General features: G+C 42.9%; 1 protein-coding gene across 3 annotated transcripts in view; it reads left to right on the top strand.

Moving 5' to 3' along the window:
* Positions 1-23979, top strand: part of Itga8 (integrin subunit alpha 8) — a 182653-nt gene that overhangs the window by 80728 nt on the left and 77946 nt on the right. For all 3 annotated transcript variants that reach the window (XM_060372339.1, XM_021657791.2, XM_060372338.1), the window contains 7 exons: positions 11210-11255; positions 13112-13219; positions 18837-18892; positions 19679-19833; positions 21214-21351; positions 21831-21898; positions 23421-23568. In XM_060372339.1, the coding sequence (XP_060228322.1) occupies positions 11210-11255; positions 13112-13219; positions 18837-18892; positions 19679-19833; positions 21214-21351; positions 21831-21898; positions 23421-23568 (719 nt within the window). The remainder of the gene's footprint in view (positions 1-11209; positions 11256-13111; positions 13220-18836; positions 18893-19678; positions 19834-21213; positions 21352-21830; positions 21899-23420; positions 23569-23979) is intronic.

A 23979-nucleotide genomic window follows, 5' to 3' on the forward strand; every position in this document is an offset into this window, starting at 1 on the left:
AAACACACATCTCAAATGGAAGCTATACCCTCATGTGGTTATTTGACAACTTTCCTTCTTAAAGCAAAGGAATGAATATGGTTTGGGTTTCTTTGGAGTCTTGGTGTTCAAACCGTTTGCTAACAGAAAAGAAACCAGGTGAAGATTGGGTGAGCAAGTGAATGATGGGGCGAATGACACGAATTTATGATTCCATGCACCATCTACCTCACAGGCGCATGTCTTTGCCTATGAACCACTGTCCGCCTCTCTCTTTAACTCACCACTGGTTTCTAACTCTACTGAAAATTAGTAAGTCCTTTTATCTCTATGTAGAATGAGCAGGGAACTATAAGCAGAGATGATGAAAAAGAACTTTGGTACTTTTCTCCTAGGGGTTCATCTTAAAGTGGTAGGTCTCTTTTGGCAGCTTTGGCCTTTGCTCCTAGCTTTATCTCGACCAGACAGGTAGGAGCTCATTAGCCACTCAAACTGCTGTAGCAGCTGTGTTAGGTTTTTAATATCTATAGTAAAATAAAAAATCACCTAAAGAAAGATTTGCTTGGCTCTCTCTCAGTCATTTTGGACCGGGGCAGACAGGAAGCAGAGCAGGGCAGCGACAGGAAGGGCATTGGGAAGATGCAGTCCCCATGGACAGCACTTGGATCCTTGGGATCTAAAGCCACCAGGGACCACTTCCTCCAATCAGGCCCCACCCTCCACAGGGCCACTTCCTCTCAATTTCTGTTCAAATTTTGAATGCATCGGGAATGACCTCAAGGACACACAGAAATGGGCTTTTCAGCAGCTAGCTGCCCCTCGTACCAGTCAAGTTCAACACCGAGATGAACCATCACACCAGGTAGTGTGAAGCCAGGAGCCCATGTTCTCCCTTCTTCTCCATCATGAACCAGTTTTACAGTCTTGGCTTATGTTAACCTCAGCTTATCCAACCATAAAAACGTTAAGCAGACCAGCCCTCCCTGTTCAGGATTGTTCTGCATGCAATTGGAAAACTCTAAGATTCTTGTGATTACTCAATTAATTGTTCTCATGTGGCAAGATTGATACTCAGCTTCAAGGATGAGGTCTAAGCTCTCTGCTTCCGGCTCAGTCCTGTGTCCTCAGATAATTAATGTCTAAAGTTTCCTATGAGAGGGTCCGTGTGTGTGTGTGTGTGTGTGTGTGTTCTAAGTGTGATTCTAAGTGTGTGTACATGTGTGGGTGGGTGTGTATGTGCATGTGTATGAATGTGTGTGTGTATGTGAGTGTGTGCACGTGTGTGTATATGAATGTGTGTGCATGCTTGTGCATGTATGTGGAGGCTAGGGCTTTACACTGATGTCTTGTTCAGAGCTTTCCATTGATGTCTTGTTCAGTCATTCTCGTTTATTTTTTGAGGGTTGTTGATTCAGCTGGGCTAGTTGTTATACATCACCACCCTGAGTTGTTACATTGGTGCAGGGATCTGAACTCGGGTCCGCATTCTTGTACTGCAGCCATTTTGCTGAGCTACCCTGAAATGGCACATTAAAAAAAATAATAACCAATAAAGTCTTCTTGAGCCCTTTCTACTTGCATTCTTAATGGAATATCTTTCCATATGATATTCATATTTTATTGATATTTTCTTGTGATGATAGGGATCATTAGCTAAATTCTATTAATCTTCTCTAAGAGGTGTTTACAAGAAAGAGTGAATGGACAGTAGAGAGGCTGGGATCTGGCCAGGCCTTCAGTGGGATTGTGAAGTAGGCAGAGCTTATTTGGGGTGCTCTGAGCCTCTCTTCTCTGCTCATTCTTCTTTCCATCCAAAAAAATGCAGAAATGCCCATGGCTTGCCTTCCCCCAAATATGTGCTAAAGAAGGACTGAAGGATGTCATGTCATCAATTCAGGAGTTATTAGGAGAGCCAGGTTCCACCTAGGAACTCTGATGCTACGGGTCCTGACCCATGAGGTTTAGTGTCTCTGTTTTTCTTCTCTCTTCCTGAGGATGGAAGCAAGGGCTGTATACTCAGTGAGTACTGAGGAAGCACTTGGCCACTTAGGACCCCATCAGCTCTTGACCTTGCTATTTAATAAGCTCCTTGCTGAGTTGGATACTGGCCTCTGAATGCCTGAAGACTAGAAGTACCTGTATCCTGCCTAGGATGAGCCAGGGAGGTTAACACAGCATGGCTTGAGGTCCACGTTCAGTGAAATATTGAGGAATGAGGTGCCAGGGCATGGAGCTATTGGTATAAATGCTGTGCCTGTTTTCCCTACTCCTTTCTAACCTGTAATTTGTATCTTTCTAAAACTACAGATGGGTTGGAACAAACAAAATGAAACAAACAAACAAAAGGCAAAACAGAAGAATAACTTCAACAAAAAACCATCTGTTTCCTCCTAGTCTTATAGACAAGAAGTCAGCCAAGGTGGCAGCAGCTCTTGCCTTGGTTTGTGCTGACCATCAAGGGCTCTCATGGTCTAGGGTACCTGTCCTTGCTTCCTCCTATAATCCCAGGCCCACTACATAACATCATTATAAATTACCCCTCCCATACAGACACACTGTAAGGTGCTTCCTAAGGAAGTTAGAATTTACACCATGAGATATGTTTATTTTATATGTTTAATAAAAATTATATATCTATATAACGTATCAAATTATACCCTCCCTCCACTAACCTTTCCTATTCCCCAATCCTCTGAGCCTCTTCTCCATCCCCAAAGCGCCCATCTTACTCCCATGTCTTTTTAAAAAGTAAAGGCTTCAGTGCATGATACTTAGAAAGCACATACAACCCCATACTGTTCTAATCACAGGAGTTTTCCTTCAAGCTGGATATGGGTGTCTTGGGAGCTTGTGGCGTTTCTGGGGACTGTGAACTTATTTCCTAGGCTGACAAAGGACCCTGTCCTGAAGAAGCAAACTTTTCTCCCGGGCTTTTGGCAGCTGCCTGGACAACACACATACACTGTGCACCAGTGTGGTCCAAGACACAGACCGAGTGAAAGGATTTGTACAGCGACACTGAAAGCAGAGTGGGGGAGGGGTAGTCCTTGCGACCATAGGCTGTTAGTAATGTATAGAAAACGATTTTCATAAGGCACAGTCATTATTTGATGTTCTGCTCTTTTTTGTGTGGGATTTTTTTTTTAAAGAGAAAAAAAAAACTCTTTGTAAATTACAATGCCGAAACCTAATACCGTGCTCAAGCTCATAAATGTTTTTGTCCGGAGTTCATTTGGAAGCATTTCAGACAGATTGTTAGCATTATTGCTTTCTGGGATAAAATCATGCATTTTTCTCAAACATTTCTTCCTCAGCTCATAACCTTCTCCTCAATAATATTTTGCATGTTGTGATAAAATAGCAAAACAGGCGGCCTCTGTCTATTTTTAGGTTAACACATTTGCCAAACTTAAGGAAACTCCTCTAATGCTGGCTTCCCACAGACATGAGCTGTTTTTCTGCTACCCCAAAACACCAATTTTTCCCTTGCCAAACTTACACACCAGCATCTTTAACCCCAGTGTTCTTTAACTGGTGTCCACTCCTGTGATCTCTCTTAGTATCCTTACTATATGTGGAGCAGCAGATCTCGATGGCTCCCCAGAAATGACTTTACCTGACTGCCTTTTTTGGTTTTTACATACTTTAGGAACAGGCCTAGCAAAAATGGACCCTGATGATTACAGCCTGGAAGAGAGTCTATGATGTATGGGCAACAGCAATCCCCAAACAGGGATCAAGAGTCAGTAGGCTGAATCACAAAGATGATACCCAATGTTCATGAATAGGTTGAGAAAGCCATGCCAAACACACACACACACACACACACACACACACACACACACACGCACACACTCGGGCGCCCACACACATGTGTGCACCTCTGCAGGAGAAAGGCTAAAAGACAAGGCTAGGAAAGGCTTGGGTTAGACATGAGAACACAAAAAATAGCATTCATCCAACCCCAGCAAATTCTACTATGCAGTTCGCTTTCTGGTTTTAGTTTGCTTTCTTCAAAGGCTCCATCAGGTATGTTACTGAATGAAGACTCCTCCACGGACACGCACAAGTCAGTGGCCAAGCAAACCAGGACTTGGAACTCCTAGGTCTTCACCTTCCATCCCGCAATTTTCAGCTTGACAGACAACACTTCATTTAAATCGGGGTTTCCAAGTTTTTTTAGGGAATTAAAGGAGAGATGTGGTGCAAGTCAAAAGTCCCCTATATGTAAATGAATGGTCATGTAAATGTGTACCCACTCATGTACACCTATTTACTGTGATTTTCCAAAAGTTGGAAACATTTCTGGAGTCTAGACAGACTGGTCAACCCAGCTGTGGGCCGTGGACGCCAACTGGGCAAGATGGTATACACGCACCCACAACCCCAGCACGTGGGAGTTGGAGGTGGGAGGATCAGGAATTTAAGGTCATCCTCAACTACGTAGCAAGTTCAAGGCCATCCTGGGCTACCTCAGAACCTATCTGAAAAACAAGCAGCAACCTTCCAAGAAAAACATCAGCTTATCCTCTCCTAAACCAGGCACCCGAATTCGTGGTTCTCCACCAGTCCTGCCCTGGGCCAGTCTCTCATCCTTCTACTTTAAAAACAAAATCTCCTTGTTCCCTTCATCTGCAGTCCTTTGATGACTAGTGAAGTTACATATCCTCCCATATAGTTACTGGCCATAACTGTTTCATGGGAAATCTCCCCTTATAACTTTTATGAGTATGTTCATAGTTTTATTAGACATAAATAATAAGCATGTATCTTTAACTAGGTGCCAAACATTCTGGAAAACACTAGCCTTTGGCCAGGCTGACATGGTAGCAGTATTTTCCTGCTTCTTCTGTCCTTTTAAACATGCTCTGGTGCACTTGCTAAAATGATAACCTGAGAATTCCTGCACGATCTCTTTATTTTCTCTCTATTTAAGATGCACCCTATTGAGTTTGTATTAATCTTTTCCTGCAACTACTACCTTTCCCTAGATGTTATGTTAGGGCATTAATTTTTTTCATTATTGTATGGGGGATGGATGTGCCCTTTCAGAGGTCAGTGTGGGATGCTGGGAATCCTCTTACTACTCTGTTCTTGCCTTGGAACAGGGGTATCTGACTGAATCATAAGATCACTGTTTCAGCTAGGCTAAGTGCCTATTTTTGCCCCCAAATGCTGGAGTTGAAGGAAGAAGCAATTACAGCTGGCTTTTTATGTGGGTGCTGGGATTTGAACCCAGGTTCCCATGCTCTTATGGATTGAACTCTCTCTCTCTCTGTCTCTGTCTGTCTCTCTCACTCTTGCTTTCTCTTTCTCTCTCTACATTTCTTGGGATATTTTTATGGTACCCCTCATTGTACACATGCACTCTAAATTGCTAAATCCTCTGCGTGTGAATGTGCATGCGTGCTGCACACATGCACACGTGTTTTCACATGTGTGTGCACATCCGGCAGCCAGAGATGGACAATGTGTGTTTTCTGCATCACTCGCCACCTTAGTTGGAAGGAGGAGTCTCTCACTGAAGTTAGAGCACAGGCGTAGAGCTTGCCTGCCTGAGCAGCAACCCTCAGGAATCTCCTCCCCAGCATCGACACTATAGACAGGTCACATCCCTGGAATTTACGTGGATGCTGAGAATCTGAACTTGAGCTCTCTCGCTCACCCGGTGAACACTTTGCCCACTGAAAAAATTCCCAGCCTCAGTAAATCTTTTTGAGTTCCAAAATAAAAGAAGGAACTATCTGACGGCCCCTGTTGTAGCTCTCTTAAGACTAGCGTGTTCCTCAGGATGGTGGGACAAGGAGAAGGTTCCAGAATGGAGGTTACAGGCGGCAAGGACTGCCCGAGCTTGGGGAGTATAGGTGTGTGGGTGACAGGAAATGACCCTGGACTAAGATTTAGTGGAACACTGTCACCTCTCTTCCTCCCTGCTGGGCAGGTCTTCTCCTGGGGAGTCTCCCCTCCTCCTCACTGCACGCCCCCCACCTGAACAAACTTCAAGCACATATTCCAAATGTATCCACTGCTTGGAACAAAAAGTCAACTGTAAGATTTCCTTCCTCGTGAAGTCAGACTCCGCAGCCCGAGCACGGGAAGGATGAGTGCTTCCCTTCCTCCTTATTTGAAAATAAATAACAGCTTTGTTTTCTCCCTCTTCCGATGTCTGTCCCGTTTGCCTTTCTGGGTGAGGATTGATCATCTTACCTAGGGTCCTCCTTCTTGCTTAGCTTCTTTAGGTGTACAGAGTTTAGTATGTTTATCCTATATTATAGGTCTAATATCCACTTATAAGTGAGTATATACCATGTGTGTCTTTCTGCTTCTGGGATTCCTCCCTCAGGATAATCTATTCTAGTTCCCACCATTTGCCTGCAAATTTCATGATTTCCTTGTTTTTAATTGCTGAGTAGTATTCCATTGTGTAAATGTACACAGGACAAGAGCCTACCACAGAGGGCCTTTGAAATATTCTACCCAGCAAGGTAGCAAAGCAGATGCCGAGGCTCATAGCTAAGCTTTGGGCAGAGTGCAGGGAATCTTATGAAAGAAGGGGGAGACAGAAAGACCTGGAGGGGACAGGAGCTCTATAAGGAGAGCAACAGAACCAAGAAATCTGGGCCCAGGAGTCTTTTCTGACACTAATACTCCAATCAAGGACCATTCATGGAGATAACCTAAAACCACACCACAGATGTAGCCTATGGAAACTTAGTTTCCAAGTGGGTTTCCTAGTAAGGGGAACAGGGACTGTCTCTGACATGAACTCAGTGGCTGCCTCTTTGATCACTTCCTCCTGATGGGGGAGCAGCCTTACCAGGCCACAAAGGAAGACAATGCAGTATCTGTGGAGTTTGGGAGGATCATCGGAAGAGATGAAGGAGAGATTGGGAGGGGATGATTAAGGGGGCTACAGATGAGATACAAAGTGAATAAACTGTAATTTATAAAAAAAATAATTTAATAAAAAAAAGAAAAACAAACAAACAAAATAACAGTTTGGGGGCTGCAGTGATGGACATGGATGAGCACGTCCCCAGTGACTTCACATCTTATTAGGGCTACTTTTTCTTGCTAACTGATCCTGCATATATGCTAAATCCCCCTTTTATTTCTTTAAGAGGATCCAGTCCTTCCATCCAAAGGAAAACAGACTGTGCTTCGCAGGCTAGTAAGGCTGTGACCAAGGCCTGAAACATTTGGAGAACATTTTCTGATTGAGTGGAAAGAACGGATTTGAGTTGCCAGTTATTTCTTCCAGAGAAACAAAACAAAAACAACTAGTGTATATATGTGGAAAGGGGCAATTTTTTTTCATTTGTTTGTTTTCAGATTTGCTTGTGAGACATTTCCTAATTAGAGGAAGTGAGCATGAGCTCACGGTGTAAGACCTGTTATCCAACAGTCAGAGAGCCGGGAGAAGGTGTATATGGTTACAGATCCACAAAGAAGAAGCAAAATTACTTTGTGTCCAGATTACCATTTCAATGCCTAAACAGAGGGGCTGGCAAGATGGCTCAGTGGACAAAGGTGCTTGCCATCAAGCCTGATGAGTTAGATTCCTGAGAACAACGTGGTGGGAAGAGAAAACTGACTCCCACCTAATCAGAATTCTGTAGGAGTTCTTAATAAGTGTTGTCTCTGGATGTGTGTGCATATTTGTGCATGAATATATACATCCAGACTTATGTGTATATAAAGGATACATAGATGCGTAAGTGGAAGCACATACAAACACCCCTTCTTTACCTGTGTAACACACAGAGAGTAGCAGAGAGAGAAAGAGAAGCTGTGTGGTACTCATCAAAACCAGTCCCGTCCTTTAGAAAGACAAAGTAGTGAGAAATGAAACTATCAAATCAATTCTCTTCCCACATGGAGATCAGGCCAGCCTTAGATCCTGAGCATAAATGCTTCTGGCCTTTTCCAGCAGGCATAATACCAAGGTGGGGTCTCAAGAGATAAGCATGGTTTTACTATTTTCTTAGCTTCCGAATAACTGTGGCCACATCTCAGGAAGAAAAATGTGACCTATTTTACCTGTTAATTTTATTTTATCCAGAGCTGGAAAACTCCCTCCCCAAAACACAGGAGTTACAGTGCCTAGAGGGAAGAACCCCTTTTTTGTCATCATTAGGAGTTTGGGATTCTAATGACAATCTGATGATGATGGAGCCTCTAGACTCTTGAGGGTGTGTGCATACTCTTCTACTATCTTCAAGTGCACATGCAAAATAAAATAAAATAAAATAAAATAAAATAAAATAAAATAAAATAAAATAAAATAAAATAAAATAAAATAAAACCCAGCAGAATTCCACCCTGTTTCCCACTACCCTGCTTGGATAAGCACCACAGTTCTTCATGCAGCTCATCCTTTCAATGTCATCACATTTGTATTTACTTTTATTCAGCAGAAAGCTCTGGGCCTTGATTTTGTATCTTGCTCTGTGCCTGATACCACAAAGATTTATTTCCTTTTCAATTTATTTTAATCTATCCTATTGCACAAAGGCTTTGCCTATGCAAACTCAAAGATTTCTACCCTGTTTCTTCTTATGTGTTTTCCACTTCTTTATCAGATAATTATCTTTCTCTCTGTCTCTCATGTGTGTGTGTGCACATGAGAGAGAGAGAGGAGAGAGAGAGAGAGAGAATGATATATGCATGTGTGGTACAAGTGTGCAGTGTTCATGCTTGTACATGACCATGGAAAGGCGAGAAAAGGACATTGGGTTCTCTCTCTACTTCTGTCCACCTTTCAGCCCTGGAGAAGGTCTTTCCAAGCTGGAAGCTCATATTGTGTGCTGGGCAGCAGTTCTCGGAGCTCTTGGGATCCACCTGTCTCCGTCTGCCAATGCTGGAAGCTATAGATATACATAGCAATGTCTGGCTTTTTACATGGTGCTGGAGATTCAAACTCAGGTCCTCGTGCTTGCAGAGTAAGCGCTCTTACCCACTAAAATCTTCCCAACAAATGTTTAAAATTCATCTCTTATTAGTAAAAGGTCCAATCCTTGGGTAGAAATATTTCACTGTATTCAGTGCCAAGAACAAAGCCCACAAGCCTCTTTAATCAGCTGGTGTGACAGCTGTCCATCTGTTGTCGTGTCAACAGGTACAGATTCCAGTGGGGCTGCCCATGTCACCCTCCGCTCATGCTCGGAGCCTGTGAGAACACAGAAAGGAGGGCTCATGTTCCGGCAGCAGTGAAAAATGCACTAATATCCCCAGGGAGACCCAGGAAACAAAGACTATACATGAAAATAGTTGGAGAGGTTGAAATTCTGATATAAGTTATTGAAGGGAGTTTTTAAGTTGGACGACTCAGGAATGTAGTCATCTGGCTTCACGGATTTAAGGCAGAAGCTGGCTAAGCTGCAGCCCCCTTCTCGTGGTTTCTTTAATTCCGTAAACACAGCTCTCTTTAGATGGCGTGTGTCTGACCTACTCAAACAACAGCATGCACAGTGCCTCGGAGTCAAACCTCGAGTCTACAGTTCCAGACACTGTATTTACAAAACAGAAAGAGTTTGCCTGGTCTTTTGATCTTGGAGATGCTTGAGACTGTTTCTTAAGAGAAAATGTTCAATAGGAATTATTGTATCGTAGGTTGACTTAGGTCCCCAAGCAGTCATTAAACCAGGGATTAGAAGACAAATTGTGTATTTGATAAATTAGCCTGCGAAATATTGGTGAAGGAAGGATGAAGGAAGACTAAAAGAGGATGAAGGCTCAACTGCATTTCTATTGGTTGGTGCCAGCTCCCAGCCTTAAATGGCTAGGGCTGTTCCCAGGAGTAACCCTGCGAGCAAGTACCAGGTAGAAAGATGGCTGACGGGACAGCACGGCACGAGAGTCATTTTCCGGTGAAATCCCATCACACCATAGTTGCTCTGTCATTCTCCATACAGCTCTGCAAGCTAAGATTCTGCTTCTTTCTCTTTTAAGAATACTTATCCTTTCCTTTACAGAATTAACCAGTTATAGTTTGAACTGTGTACGTTTCACTCTCCATCCCTTATTCCTCCCAAGTCTGTTCTCTGTACACTCTGTAGGCAGGGTCACTTTTAATGTGTATTTCCATCAAGAATTACCACTGTAAATTAGATAGAGTCGCTGCCCCTCAAAGAGCCCAAGGCTTCACTATTGCTGTCACTGGGATGCACCTCTGACCTGGTTATGTGACTGTTAGTAAGTCTGTAATCTAGTCTTCTCAACCTTCAGTTTCCCTGTGAGTTGCATAGCTGATAAACTTTTGACTTTCCTCATAGAAGTAAAAGGAATCACTGGAAATAATTTTTGATAACATAGTGTGTTTGTCTGTGTGCTATTTATTATTATTATTATTATTATTAATTAAGATCATCAGGATGATACTTCAGTTGTTTGCTATGTTATGGGATACTGTGCCAAAAGAATACTCATTGGCTTCACTCTCTGGAAAGAGGGAATGGCGGCCTCAGAATGACACAGTGTCCTACTCACAGGCAATGACCCTTGCTTCCTAGAGTTGTCCTTGGTAAGAGAGAAAGAAGGCAGCGTATGTAATGGGCCAGGCTTACCGTCAGCCCTCAGCTTATACTATTTCCCTTTGCCTTTTCGTGGGTCATCTGCCTTGAATCTAGAGAATGGGAAAACTGATGCCGTGGTGAGCCCTTACGTATGTCTGAAACACTGACCTAGGGCAGAAGGTGTTTGGAAGCCAGCTACTCATCCGTGTTGTTACACCGAAGCTCCACACTCTTCCAAACAGTCTACGAGCAGTGTGGATTCCTCCTGTTTCTGTGGCTGTCACTCTACGGCCAGCACTCAGGGACAATCCGTGTGCTGCTTCGGACTTTGAGCTCTGTGCGGATAAAGCTGAGCCACCCTTAACAGAAACACTGGAGTCCAGAAATGTTTAGGATTCTGCTTATTTTCTCTTCAAGTTGTGCAACATGTGCATGCACGTAGTGACAGATCTTAGAGATGAGACCCAAACATAAACACAAAATTCATTTACATTTTATATAGACCTTATGTACACAGCTTGCAAGTAATTTTATACAAAACTTTTAGACATTTTGTTCATGAAACGAAGTTTTCTGGTGTGGAGATTTCCCACTTGTAGCATCGTGTCTGTGCTCAGAAAGTTTCAGACTGAGGGAGGAGCATTTCTGATCTGGAGTTTAGGTTGATTACTTCTATAGAATGTATGCTTGTATTTTGATTTTGTCTTCTTTTAAAGATTTGCTTGTAGGGGCGTTTGGAAAAGGGAAAGTGGCTGTCTACAGGTATGTGGTCTCTGGTATGCTTTTGCATTTTCCTTTTATTGTTAGTTTTGCTTAAGAATTCAAAGACCTATCCCACTTGTTTATTCTGGAGAGTGTTCCTGTGTCCTTTTAGAACCCTGGCTGCATTTTCCCGTCTGTTTTTAACCTTCTGCTCATTTCTATGTGTTTTTATTCTCCTGCTTTAAGAGCAAACCTCAAGCTCCTACCAATATAACTAATATTAAACAAGTCATTAAACTCATCAAATGAGAAAACGACCCATGATTTAGATAGTTAACTACCAGAGAGATCCTAAGGTTAACTTTCCTCAAATCAGTCAGCCTTTCTTCCTCAACCCCAATATAAATACATCACGGTCTGATTGTGTCAGCCTTTCTCACTTCAGATTCAGAGAATCAGAGAGCTGAAACTCCTAGCAGCTCTAAAGTATGAGGCTTAGGATTCTTATGGCCGTAAATTGACAAAGCCCAGAACCCTGGCTCTGTCTGCCACACTCCAAATCCACAACAACCCCGTGACAATCCCGTATTTTCCATGAGCTGCTCCAACCTAATTCTGGCACAAGGACATAAGTGCATGCCAGTCCTTGGAGACAGAGAAACCCTGTCACAGGCAACTCTGCCCAAGAAAAGCCCAATGCCAATGTCAGGATGTTCTTCTCCACCCTTGAGGGGATTATTACCCCCACCTTCTTTCACTTGCTTTTCCTTTTTACTCAAACACCATGGCCACAGCAAATCTCTTGCATGCCAATACCATTTTATCATCTGTTTTTTTCAAGATAATACAATTTTGAAAATAAAATAATACAATACACATATCATCAAGAGGCTTGCAAAAATTCCCAGTGGCCCCTTGTTGCTATCATGAAATTGAAGTAGTGGCTTGCACAGCATTTGGCTCCTAGGCATGGCCCTCCTTTCCTTCTGTCAAATAAAATCTATTCAACATGGCATCAGTGTGGCTCCAATGCCATTCCCATCAGTTTCTCTCCTCATATACGACTATTAAACTCATCCAGAGAGTGTGTTTAAAATTCCAGCCCTGGTCCTTACCCCCAGAAGTACTAGCTCTATGGACCCATGTTGTCTGAGTCTAGTGTTTGTTCGAAAGTTCTCAAAGTAATTTCATTGTGCAGACAGGATTGAGAACCACTGCTCTGGGGAAATACAGAATTGTTCTGTAAACTTTGTACATCTACAAAGTTTAGCTAAAAAATTGCTAATCAGGTTGAAAAATTATCAGTGAGCCAACAAAATTAAAAGAAAAAAAAACTCATGTACTTATTATGAGTAGACATACCTTGGGGTTTGAGAGCAGCTCAGTGGTTAAGGGAGCTTGCTGCTCCTGCAGAAGACCTAGTTTGACTCCCATCTCCTGCATGGTGTGGTTATAGTTACCTGTAATTCCAGCTCCAGGACATCTGATGCCCTCTCTGGCTTCCACCATCACCAGCATATGTCATACACACACAACACAGAAATAAACGTAAAATAATTCTTTAAGGAAAATACGTGTCTCCTAAAATGTGAACATGGGGCTCCAAGAAAATTATGGAGCTGTGCTATAATCACGCTATGTTATCACGGTGTGGGAGTCCAGTCAGTAAAGAAATCAGGCCAATGGACGTAACGTGCTCGGCAGGCCTCCAGCATTCCTTGTTCAGAGTTCTCTGTCCTCAGACAGTTTAGAGGACATCAGCTAAATGTGATGCCCACTTGTTGATGACATGAGCAGAATCCATTGTGCAAGGCTGGGCACGTTGACAATGACTTCTAGAAAAAGAATTCCTTTAGCCGGGTAAAGATCTGCTGTGATTCATGAGTCCCACCCATGCCCTGGCTTTCTCCCTACAGAGCGAGGCCAGTTGTAACAGTGGATGCCCAACTTCTGCTGCACCCGATGATTATCAACCTGGAAAATAAAACTTGCCAGATTCCAGAGTTCCCGACACCTGTGGCCTGGTAAGTTAGTCAGTGCTATACATAGGTTCAAATTGCTTAGGATGTTATTTTTAGAACAAGTAAATGAATAGATAAATAGATAAATAAATACAGATTTGGGTGCAGAAAGTCTGGGGTAGGGCCTGATAACATGAACACTGCATTTCTAGAAAGATCTTCAAGAGGATGTTGAGACTTCTGGACTACAGACCAAGACTGGGTGGCAAAGACTGTGGGCTTGCACAAAGGTCACTGCTGCAGCCTACAGACTTCTAGATAAGAAGACCAAAACATTTTTTAAAATCCCAGTTAAATAAACTTTTTCATGGCACACTAAATGTTGACCACACCCAAAAAACACCAAAATACCTTGCCTCTTACTTTTGCACATATTATGGATACCACTTTTTAGATCTATTGTGTTTCTCTTTTTAAAAATAAATAAACTAGTCAGGATTACTTAGTTTCATGTGCTTAAAATAGCAGTTTTATATCTTGGCATGTACGACTAGACTGAAGGTCAATGTTATTAAAAAGGAGATTTTTGTACTCTGACCTGCTCTGTGGCGATGATATCATGAGCATAAAAGGGACAAAAGGAAAACACGGCTGACCCAGCTTTTGAATTACGCCTGTCACCTGAAATGACAAAGTGAAACTGGATTATAACACATCCCAAGAAAAAAAAAATATCAGCTTGTTTGTTAGTGTGGGATCCCCAGACATCAAAAGACATTGCGTTGGCCCATGGTATCAGGGCATTTCCTCTGGAAAAGCCACAAAAATTTTGAGGTTCACCCCCATTTTCCAGGGTGAATGTTCAGGCATTATGTTCAGTTCTTGAAAATATCAGAATAATAATAATAATAAAGCCATCATTGACCCTGAGAAGCTATTTACTGCCCATTGTAGCATGTAGCTGATGGCCTTTTGACAGGAGTTTCTATGAGAGTCAAAGTTTTGGGAGATGGAGAATAGAGAGTTCCAGGATCCTGAGGAATTCTTCAGAAAACATCCTGTTGTGAGGGGCTCCTGGGGTGGGAAGGCCAGTCCTTTCCTTTAACTGCCTTTGAAAGTAGTTGGGAAATGCCCTGAGCACATTTTAAAACAGTTTTAAACCATAAAATAGTATAATGAAAACCTGATCTGAGAGAATACGTGAAGGAGCCAGCATTTTCCTATTGCCTGGTGTGATTAAATGAACACTAAATGAACTGTGAGTGCTACTTGGCTGTGAGCATTAAGACTCTAATGTTCTCCAAGGAGCCCTCTGCTCACACCTCCAAACTCCTCAGTTTCCACCCTGCGTTCTTTTAACATGATGGCAACAGTCCAGGACAGAATGTGTTTATTTCGAAATCAATGATTTTCTTCCTTAGAGTTTCAGTTTTGTGGATTTCAAAAAGAGATTGGAATCTTTTTCAAACAATATAGAGCTTTTTACTTCTGTTCAGGGAAAAATATTTTATTATTAGTCTTTAAAAACTTTCATGCGTGTATAGAATGTATTTTGACTATATCCACCCCTCAATCCACTCCCAGTTTCCTCCAGGACTCTCACCATCTCTCCCTCAAAACTTCATGTACTTTGCTTGTAGTTCTTTATTTAATCACGGAGTCAGTGAGTGCTGCTGTGTATGCATGGGCATGGAATATGTGGCCTGCTAGGACCCTGGCAACCCACCCGTGTTCACACTGCTGAGGACAAGCAGTGCCATCAATGCCAACAGCCCCTCGGCTAGTGCCTTTCTTTTCAGCAGCCATTTTCTTGTCCCCTGGAGTCAAGCTACTAAGATAAAATGTCATTTGCTCTGTGGACAATTATACTACTGTTATTTAATCCTATCACATTACTGTTACTTAATCCTATTGTACCTTTTTCTGAAAGATACTTTATTTTCAAGTGCAAAAGTTTTTGTGTGTTTCAGAATATTGAGACACAAAGTTGGGGGTTGAGGGTGTATCTCAGTGGTAGAGTTCCCTGGGTTCTATCCTCAGGACCACAAAGCAACCAACCAGACAGAAGACAGAAAGCAGACAGCTGACTTGTGTCAAATGCTTTGTGCATAATTTACCCAAAGTGCTTGAAAGGCATCTTTGCTCTAACTCTGGCCTGATTTGACATCAGCTTGTACTGTACATGAACCCTTTTGCAAACTCTACTCACAAATCACTCCTCACTTCCTTCCATGTGGATTTCTGTGTCATTCAGTCAACTGTCTGGTTTTATAAAATATCTGCTGTAGGCATTGCTCCATTAGGAAGAAGGAAGTGAAGTTCAGTGAAATAAATATTAAGCTAATTGGATACTAGTGAGAAAAACTGTATTTTATGTCTTATGAACATAAAACAAACTACTTCTCCAATCTAAAAAAAAAAAAAGGAGATTTTCAGATATGAATGACATTATGTAAAATCAGATACTTTTCAAAGTTAAAGTGGAGTTGAATCGCTAATAATTGGACCAATGAGGTGGCTCAAATAGTAAAGGCACACATGCCGTGGGACCTGAGTTCACTGCCCAGAGCCGGAGTAAAGGTGGAAGGAAAGCCACCTTTACCCTGTCCTCTGATCTCCAAACGAGCACCATGGCATGTGTGCCCCGCAACACATACACATCAAGTACGTATCTGCACAACAATAAACGAATGAGAATTAGTGCTTGTTTGCTTTGTACTTCCATCCTTATTTATTGTGCATGTGCCTGCTGCTTGTGTGGTGTATGTATTGCTCGGAGTGTGCACATATGCACGTGGGTGTGTGTGCACAGCTGTGTGGAGGCCACAGGTTGGCATCAGGGGTCTGTCCCTATCTTAGTTTTGAGACAGGGTCTCTCCGTGAGCCTCGAGCTCCTCAGTTAGGCTACCCTGGTGGGCCAGACGCCCTCCAACAGTGGTTCTCAGCCTTCCTAATGCTGCGACACTAATACGGTTCCTCCTGTCGTGGAGACCACTAACCATAACATTGTTTTGGTTGCTACTTTATAATTTCATTATAAATCTTACATAATTTGATTATGTAATGTAAATATCTAATATACAGGATATCCAATATGTGACTCCTGTGAAAGGACCATTTGATCCCCAAAAGGGCCGCCACCCACACGTTGAGAACCACTGCCCTGGAGTCACGTGTCGCTGCACCTCCTCCTGGCTCCAGCCCCAGCACTGGTGTGGTTGCTGTTGGGCCTCCGGGTTTCTTCTGGGGGTCGGTGTCCAAACCCTGAGTCTCATGCTTCCGCAGCAAGCCCTGGACCAACTGAGCATCAGCCCCCACATCTGGCTTCGTAGTTTGAAATCACGTTTCGCATTTATCTCATTTTCCCTTCATACCTAACCATGAGCAGACTTGCACCACAAGCTCCTTGTTCACGGGCTTGGGAAGGGCAAATAGCGTGAGGATCCTGCCTTGGCCATCCTGCCAGCCTGTCTGCCAAGAGTCTCTTTCACATGTACACAGTGAGAGCATGCAGTTGAAGTCATGTAGCTCCCGTTTGGCTTTGCTTTATTTCTCTAATCAAAAATCCTTAGGCTAACGGACTTTGCTGAATCTGAACATAAACCATGGCTTGATAGTATATTTCAAATTAACTCATATTTCACAGCTTTGCCTGACACAATTCATAATTATGTATCAACCTGAGAATGGATCTGGTTCTTTGGTATCAAACTCATGGTGAATCTGTAGTGACAGATAATAAATATTTTTCTGTATTTAGAATGAATATGATCCTCCCTGACTGTAGAATTCTGAAATTTTCATTTTAGTGTAGGACAGAATTATGAAAAAGCTGCCACCTTGAACAGACCTTTCATCTGGAGCCATCTTTTGCCTGTTCAGGTTGAAATGATACTATCAACCATCGAGCAGGCTATCGCAGTTATATTAAATTTGAATGGAAAAAGTTAGTATCCAACTGTTAATAATGTTGAAGTAACAGAAAGGGGAAACTAAGGAAGAAGTACAGATGTACTCTGACATAATTCATACACTTAGATTAAACCCTTCAGCTGACAGCATTCACCAGATCCCCTCTTACCAAAGATAATGCCCACTTCACAGCTGTAACTGACTCCCTTATAAAAGTATATTGCTTCATGTTGTGTAAGCATTAACTTATCTAAATCCATTTTAATTTCATATGCTGATAATTTTATCACAAATGTGAATTTATTTTGCCAAAGCTTTGTCTCTGCTGAGGAATCACGGGAAAGACACAGGCAGTAGACCATGTGACACACACCAAGTGCTTCTGGAAAAGCTGGGCACGAGGAAAAAAATAATCCAGTTTGGGAGGCCAGAACTGCCAGAAAATGAAAAGATTTGATTACCTACCTTCCTTGAATAATTCTAATTGAAGGAGAAGTGGGCTTGAGTGTGTGATTTCTCTGGGGAAATGGTGTAAACACTTGTAATAGCACAGACATCTCAGGAAACTTTTGACTAAACGGTGTGTGGCGAATTACTTGCCCTGAAGGGAGACACTGAGGTCACAGACATAGATGAATCCCAGATGTGACACATTTTTGTTACATTTGACACAGGAAGCTGACATTCAATTTAAGCATGATTGGAGGGCATTTGCTTCTTTTGAATCCCATAGAAATACTCAAATCATACTAGAGTCTTTTTAAGCAAAAAATGTTAAGACTTCCACTAAGTTATCTATTCTCTTACATTTCTACCTTCTTAGCAATGTGCACAGCCCCTGTCTGCTTCCTGGCTGGTAGACTATTTCAGGGGGAAGGGGAGAATATTCAGTACCAGCAGGCGGAGACAAGTGGACATCTCTCATTCAGTCTCTGGCCACAGACCAGCAGAAGTTCAGGTCATGAGGCAGTCCATAAACATTTCTTAGATGGCGGTTAATGCATGTTGAAGGCAAACTTACAGGGTCTTCCACTCAGTTGTCACTGTCTTTTTATCCACACCGTTGTGAACAGCTAGTTCACAATGAGTGAGATGGTTCACCTTTCTTTCTCCCCTCCTCCTCTTTCCCTCCACCTCCACCACTACCTCACTGCTTTCAAGACACCAAGTTCCAGTCTCCTCCCAGCAGAGTGGCTGGCTGATGTTAAGACCAGCATGCTGCCCCATGCTTGAGATTAAATTCGCACGCTTTACCATTACTTCAAAGCCCTGTTCCGCACTCATCAACCAAACCTGCCAGCCTCCTCATCCAGCCAGGAGCTCTAACCACACTGAAAATCTTCCAGCGCCTCAAGTGGAGCTATGTTTTGCTGTTCTCCAGGCTCTTCCATCGCATTTCTCCCACAGTGTTGCCCAGTCCTTTGTTCCATGGCACAATGAGGATATTCATATGTATTTATTGCATAAAGACAAGTGGGGTATTAATTAATCAACTGATTAAATCTCTAGTAATATTTTCAAGTATTTGTTTTCCTATCCAAAGCTACTTGTGTCTATTATATCAGTATTGTGTCGAGCTGGTGAGAGAGAGGGAGAGAGTCTCTGTGTGTATGTGTGTGTGTGCATGCATGCACATGTGCATGTATGTATAATTAATAGTATCGGGGGAGAACTTGTGTTCACTTTACCTGGAAGGAGGGGAAGGAAACTTCCAATCTTGAATTCAAAACTTCACTAACAATAACCTCTGACTACTGTCTTGCCACAGCTTTTCTCTAGGAGTCTGTGCATCTGTGGCAGGCCAGAGCATCTCAGATACAGTAGGTGAGCACATTTTCTTTTTACGCTATCCCATGTCTTTCTCTGCACAAACAATAGAAAACTAAAGAGCCCTTTATTAAGACTCAAATTTCTATTGTACATTTTAAAACTTTCTAATTCATACTACTTCATGGGTATTAGCTATCAAAAACATAATTGTTGGGAAAGTGGCATGTTGTATTTTTTTTTTTAATGTTACAAAACACGGGCTGGGGAGATTGCTCCATTGTACAGTGCTTGCTATACAAGCCTGAGGATCTAGATTTAAATCTTCAGTACTATATAAAAGCCAAATGTGGCAGGTGCTTCTGTAATCCCAGGGCTGGAGAGGTAGGAAGAGGCACTCCCCAGACCTCACTTGCCAGTCACCCTAGCCAATCATGCTCTCAAAACATAAGTGTGTGTGTGTGTCGGGGGAGAATCAAGTAAGACACCCAGTCTCAACCTCTGGCTTCCACACGTACACACACACCATGCACACCACACACACATACACACACACACACACATACACACACACCACACCATACCACACACACACACACACACACACACACACACACACACACGTGCACACATGCGCGCGCACACACACCACACATGCATGCAAACCACAAAACAATTAGATGCTGGGGGGTATTTATTTTAATATGCCAGCTTATTGTTGTTTGATCCAACTATGAAAGTTTTCCTGAATAAGCATCTTGAAATGAGTCCCTTCCCCTGACAGCACTGCGTTTGCCCAATGCTTTTTCTCCCATGACTTTGTTTACCCTGTCTGTCCTTCAGCCCTGATGGCTGAGGTGCAGTTAGATTTCCTGAAGCAAAAAGGAGCCATCAAGCGGACGCTCTTCCTCCACAACCATCAGTCCCATCTCACCTTCCCCTTTGTGATAAAGCAGCAGAAATCGCTCCACTGCCAGGATTTTCTGGTTTACCTTCGAGTAAGTTTTCTAGCAATCACCCCTGGGGTGTCTCTCATTCAAATCCAAATTCCAACTGTTTCTGTCTAGCTAACCACCATGATTGCCACACATCCCGCCTGTCTGCTTTTATTTCCTTGGGAGGAGACTCTAGCTTAAGGTGGAATACTTTCTTGCTGACCCTGGCTTTAACTAACCCAATGATTTGTTGCTCTTAATTTCTAAGGCTTCTTTCTTGTTCTGGACAAAATCTTGATAAGAGCCCTTAACTCAGGTGGTTCTAATTTTTAACTGCCTCCCTTCCCTCATACATGAAAGTTCAGCGCAACTTATTTGATATTTTTTTATCCTATACATGTCCTGTTAGATCTTATCAGGATACATTTAGAGGGGGCCTAGGAAGGCATTTAGACAACCAAATTTTCATTAAAAATAATTTGTAATCATGCTGATAAAGGTGATGTGGTTTTACAAATCCTCATGAAATTTAAAATTCAAAATATCTGGAACCCCATTATCCACTGGTCAAGCTGCCAGTTGTTAGACAGTGATCAATAGTCCCGTTTTTCTCTCTTCCTGTCAGGGACTTGGTGAGCAGGAAGAATCCTAGTAAGGACCAATAGTTCACAACTACAGTTGAGAATGAGAGACCAGGCCCAGGACACCCCTCGCCCCAGCTTGTATGACCTCGGCTAGCACAGCTGAAGGGCTTAATGCTTAGCGCTTGCTGCTGTGTCCTCACCGCAGGAGGACTTCTGTTTCTTTATCTGAGGAATCTTCAAATGTGCTGAAGGTATTCTGAAGTTCATTAAAGAACTTAAAAAATAAAAAAAAAAGGGAAAAGATGCTTTCTTTCACTGAGCCCAAGAGAACCTTCTGGCAACTTCATCAAAACCAAAAATTCCTGATTCACGAAGTTCTCTGGCATGGAATGGTTATAAACATGATGTTTTACTTGATGACTGAGTCAGTGACAGGCACTGCAGGTCTGGGCCGCCTCTAAAGCAGCGGCTCTCAACCTTCCTAGTGCCGTGACCCTTCCTCGCATTGTGGTGACTATTTAAGTTGCTCCTTCATAACTGTAATTTTGCTGCTGTTATGAAACATAAGGTAAATATCTGCTATGTGACCCCTGTGAAAGGGTCATCCCACCCACTGAAGGTGTTGTGACAACAGGTTGGAAACTGGTGTTCTGGAGTATCCCAGGAAAGCCGTGACTTCATCACTAGACATACTTTATTCACGCCAGCTGCCGCAAACCACATCAGCAGCCAGTTCAGCCTGTGGCAGTGAACGCTGTCATTCCCTAGCACTGATGAGAGTCCGGTGCAGCCTGTTTGTCACAGACTAACATCTTGTACTCATCTCATGGGCCTGAGTTGGTGTTCTTCTCCCCTGTAGGATGAAACTGAATTCCGAGATAAATTATCTCCAATCAACATTAGCCTGAACTACAGTTTGGATGATTCCACCTTTAAAGATGGCCTGGAAGTGAAGCCAATTTTGAACCACTACAGGGACAATGTAGTCACTGAGCAGGTATGTCCATGATGCCAACGTCTAAAGGCATTGTCTCTCCCGTTCTCTGGAGAGAGTTGCTCGTGTGACCTGGAGATGAAAGCCACCCTTTTTATTTCCATCTGTGCACAGAGGTAGACAGCAGTAGGAGTATGTTACTAACTGGAACATACTTCCTCATTGGACTTTTGGAAGCCTTTCTCCCCTTATGCAACTAGGATTTAATTTGTTCAAATGTAGCAGCAACGGAAGCAATGCAGGCAGCAATTCTCACAGTGGTGCCAGCTAGCATCATCTGCAAACATTTCAGAGCAAACTGGGAATGGGCCATAAAATAAACCTCTGTCACTCTATGTCATGTTATATGGCTTTGGGTAGCCTCCTGTGCAGCGGAAAACAAAAGCTTCAGTTTAGTCAATGGAACCCTTTAGAATCTTCAAGAGGAAGGATGTGACCTGGGCTTTCTCAGATTCTCTCTGATGCTTCCTTGCTCGACACAGGCTCGAATCCTGGTGGACTGTGGAGAAGACAATCTGTGTGTTCCTGACTTGAGGCTGTCGGCGAGACCGTAAGTTTAAACAGACAAATGTGGGCACCACACCTGGTGGGCTGTGGGTGTTTACGGAAGGCATCCTTTGAGAAAGTATATTCTTCCAAGAAATGGGCGGGGACACGGGCTGGGGTGGGGGGTGATTCGTGAAATTCTTGAGTGTGGCCACGCTTTGGATTTGACTCTGATCTGGTCAGTTCCCTGTCACTGGTGTCAACTGACACACCCTGAGGTCTTGCCTGGGCCATTTCATCTTTCAGCAAGAGTCTGGGGCAAAGGGGGTTTTTGTTGAACGTAAACTCATGTGTGGTATGGCTCAGGTTACATTTACTTGCCTCAGTCAAGTGAGAAAAGCTTCAGTCCACACCTTAACCAAACTTGTTTTCACAGCACCCCATGACTTAAAGGCCTCCTTAAAACTGTCGAAACAAAATTAATTTTAATTTACTGGCGGGAGGACTTAAAAGGCACACCGGGAGGTCAAGCAGAAGGTGTCAGAAGTCAAATGAGAATCAAAGGTCTCCACAGTTGCCGGTAATGGTGAGCCCTGGCTCTGGAGCCGGTCATTGCACGGCTGTGTTGTGGAAAGAAACAGGAGTACGGCATGAGGCATCCCTGGGTGGAAAAGCATGGCTCTACTCCTCTCACCCAGGAACTCCTGAGCTACCAGGGTTTGGAATCTGCATGGTAATCTCTCCGGGGACCTGCCTCAATGTTCATAACTCACTAAGTGTCAAAAGCAATAGCTTTGAGGAGGGGTCAAAAGTGGAAATGGCACTTCTAAATATTGGTTTCATTTGGAGTTCAAAGTGAACTAAATTTGCTTAAAATACTTCAAAACCCTCTATCGGCCATTTGAGATTCTGTTCCGCCTGCCTGCTTTTCCCTCTTCGCATCACATTCCTGTGAGCCCTCCCTCTATTGCTGTCTAAAGGAGCCCTCTTTCTCTCCCTGCAGCTCCCTCTCTCCTTAATGGGTGTTCTCAGTGATATGAAGGGGCTGAGAGCTCTTCGCTCTGGCTCTGAAGTCAAATGCTAAGTTTGCAGGGATTTTGTTAGCCAACTACTCACTCTGCTGATAGCTTCAGACTGGTCACAGTGGGAAGACACAACACTGGAATCCACAATGATATGTATCAATTTTATTTTTTAGAACCTTTGTTAAATAGTTGCTTGCACAACAGCAACATTTTCCCACCTTCCCCACTCAGAACTTGCTCTCTTAAATCTTCCTACAAGCCTTTCATGACCATCTGTCTTCTTTCTCGGTCCTAGCCTTGCATTTACCATTTTCCCTTTTTCTTTTCTGCCTACTCATTATTTTTCTTGGTTTGTTTGTTGTTTGTTTGTTTGTTTGTTTTAACACAGACCTTTGATATATAGTCTAATAGTCCAGGATGGTCTCAAATTTTCAATTCTCCTACCCTAGTCTCCTGAGTGCTTAGATTATAGGCACACATTATTTAAATTTCTTAAATAGAATATTCATGAATCCAGCGGTATGAGGTTGCATAATCATTCCTTTTAAACTGTGTTTTCAGAGATAAGCATCAGATAATTATTGGGGATGAAAACCACCTCATGCTCACAATAAATGCGAGAAACGAGGGGGAAGGAGCCTACGAAGCTGAACTCTCTGCTCTGATCCCGGAAGAAGCACATTATGTTGGGATTGAGCGAAACAACAAGGTAAGTAAACACTAAGCCTGATCAACAAGGCTGAGTCTTCCCTCCCACAAGAGATGAGAAGGCAGATGAGCTGCCTTTCTTGTCAGCTCATAATAGCAATGAGCCAGGAGAAGATGGGCTATGAAGTATTTAAGTCCCTCTCTGCCATGGTACAAAGATAAATTGGCCAAAGACCAGGAAGGGAGCTGAAGCAAGGCAGAGAAAAGACCAGCCAAAAAGGCAGATGACTCATTTCTCAGCCTAACCCCTCTCCTCATTGCCCTCGCAAGCCTTGTTTTGCGTTCCTTTAAGTTCCAAGAAGATCATAGGAGGCCTGCTTTTTATTACTGGTGATGGAAGAAGAGCCACCCAGAGCTGCTGAGCACTGATAACAGCCTGGACAGGAACTGCAAAGAAAACACGTTTATTTTT

Source organism: Meriones unguiculatus, chromosome 19 (genome assembly GCF_030254825.1).
Source record: "Meriones unguiculatus strain TT.TT164.6M chromosome 19, Bangor_MerUng_6.1, whole genome shotgun sequence".
In the NCBI taxonomy this organism is placed as follows: Eukaryota; Metazoa; Chordata; class Mammalia; order Rodentia; family Muridae; genus Meriones; species Meriones unguiculatus.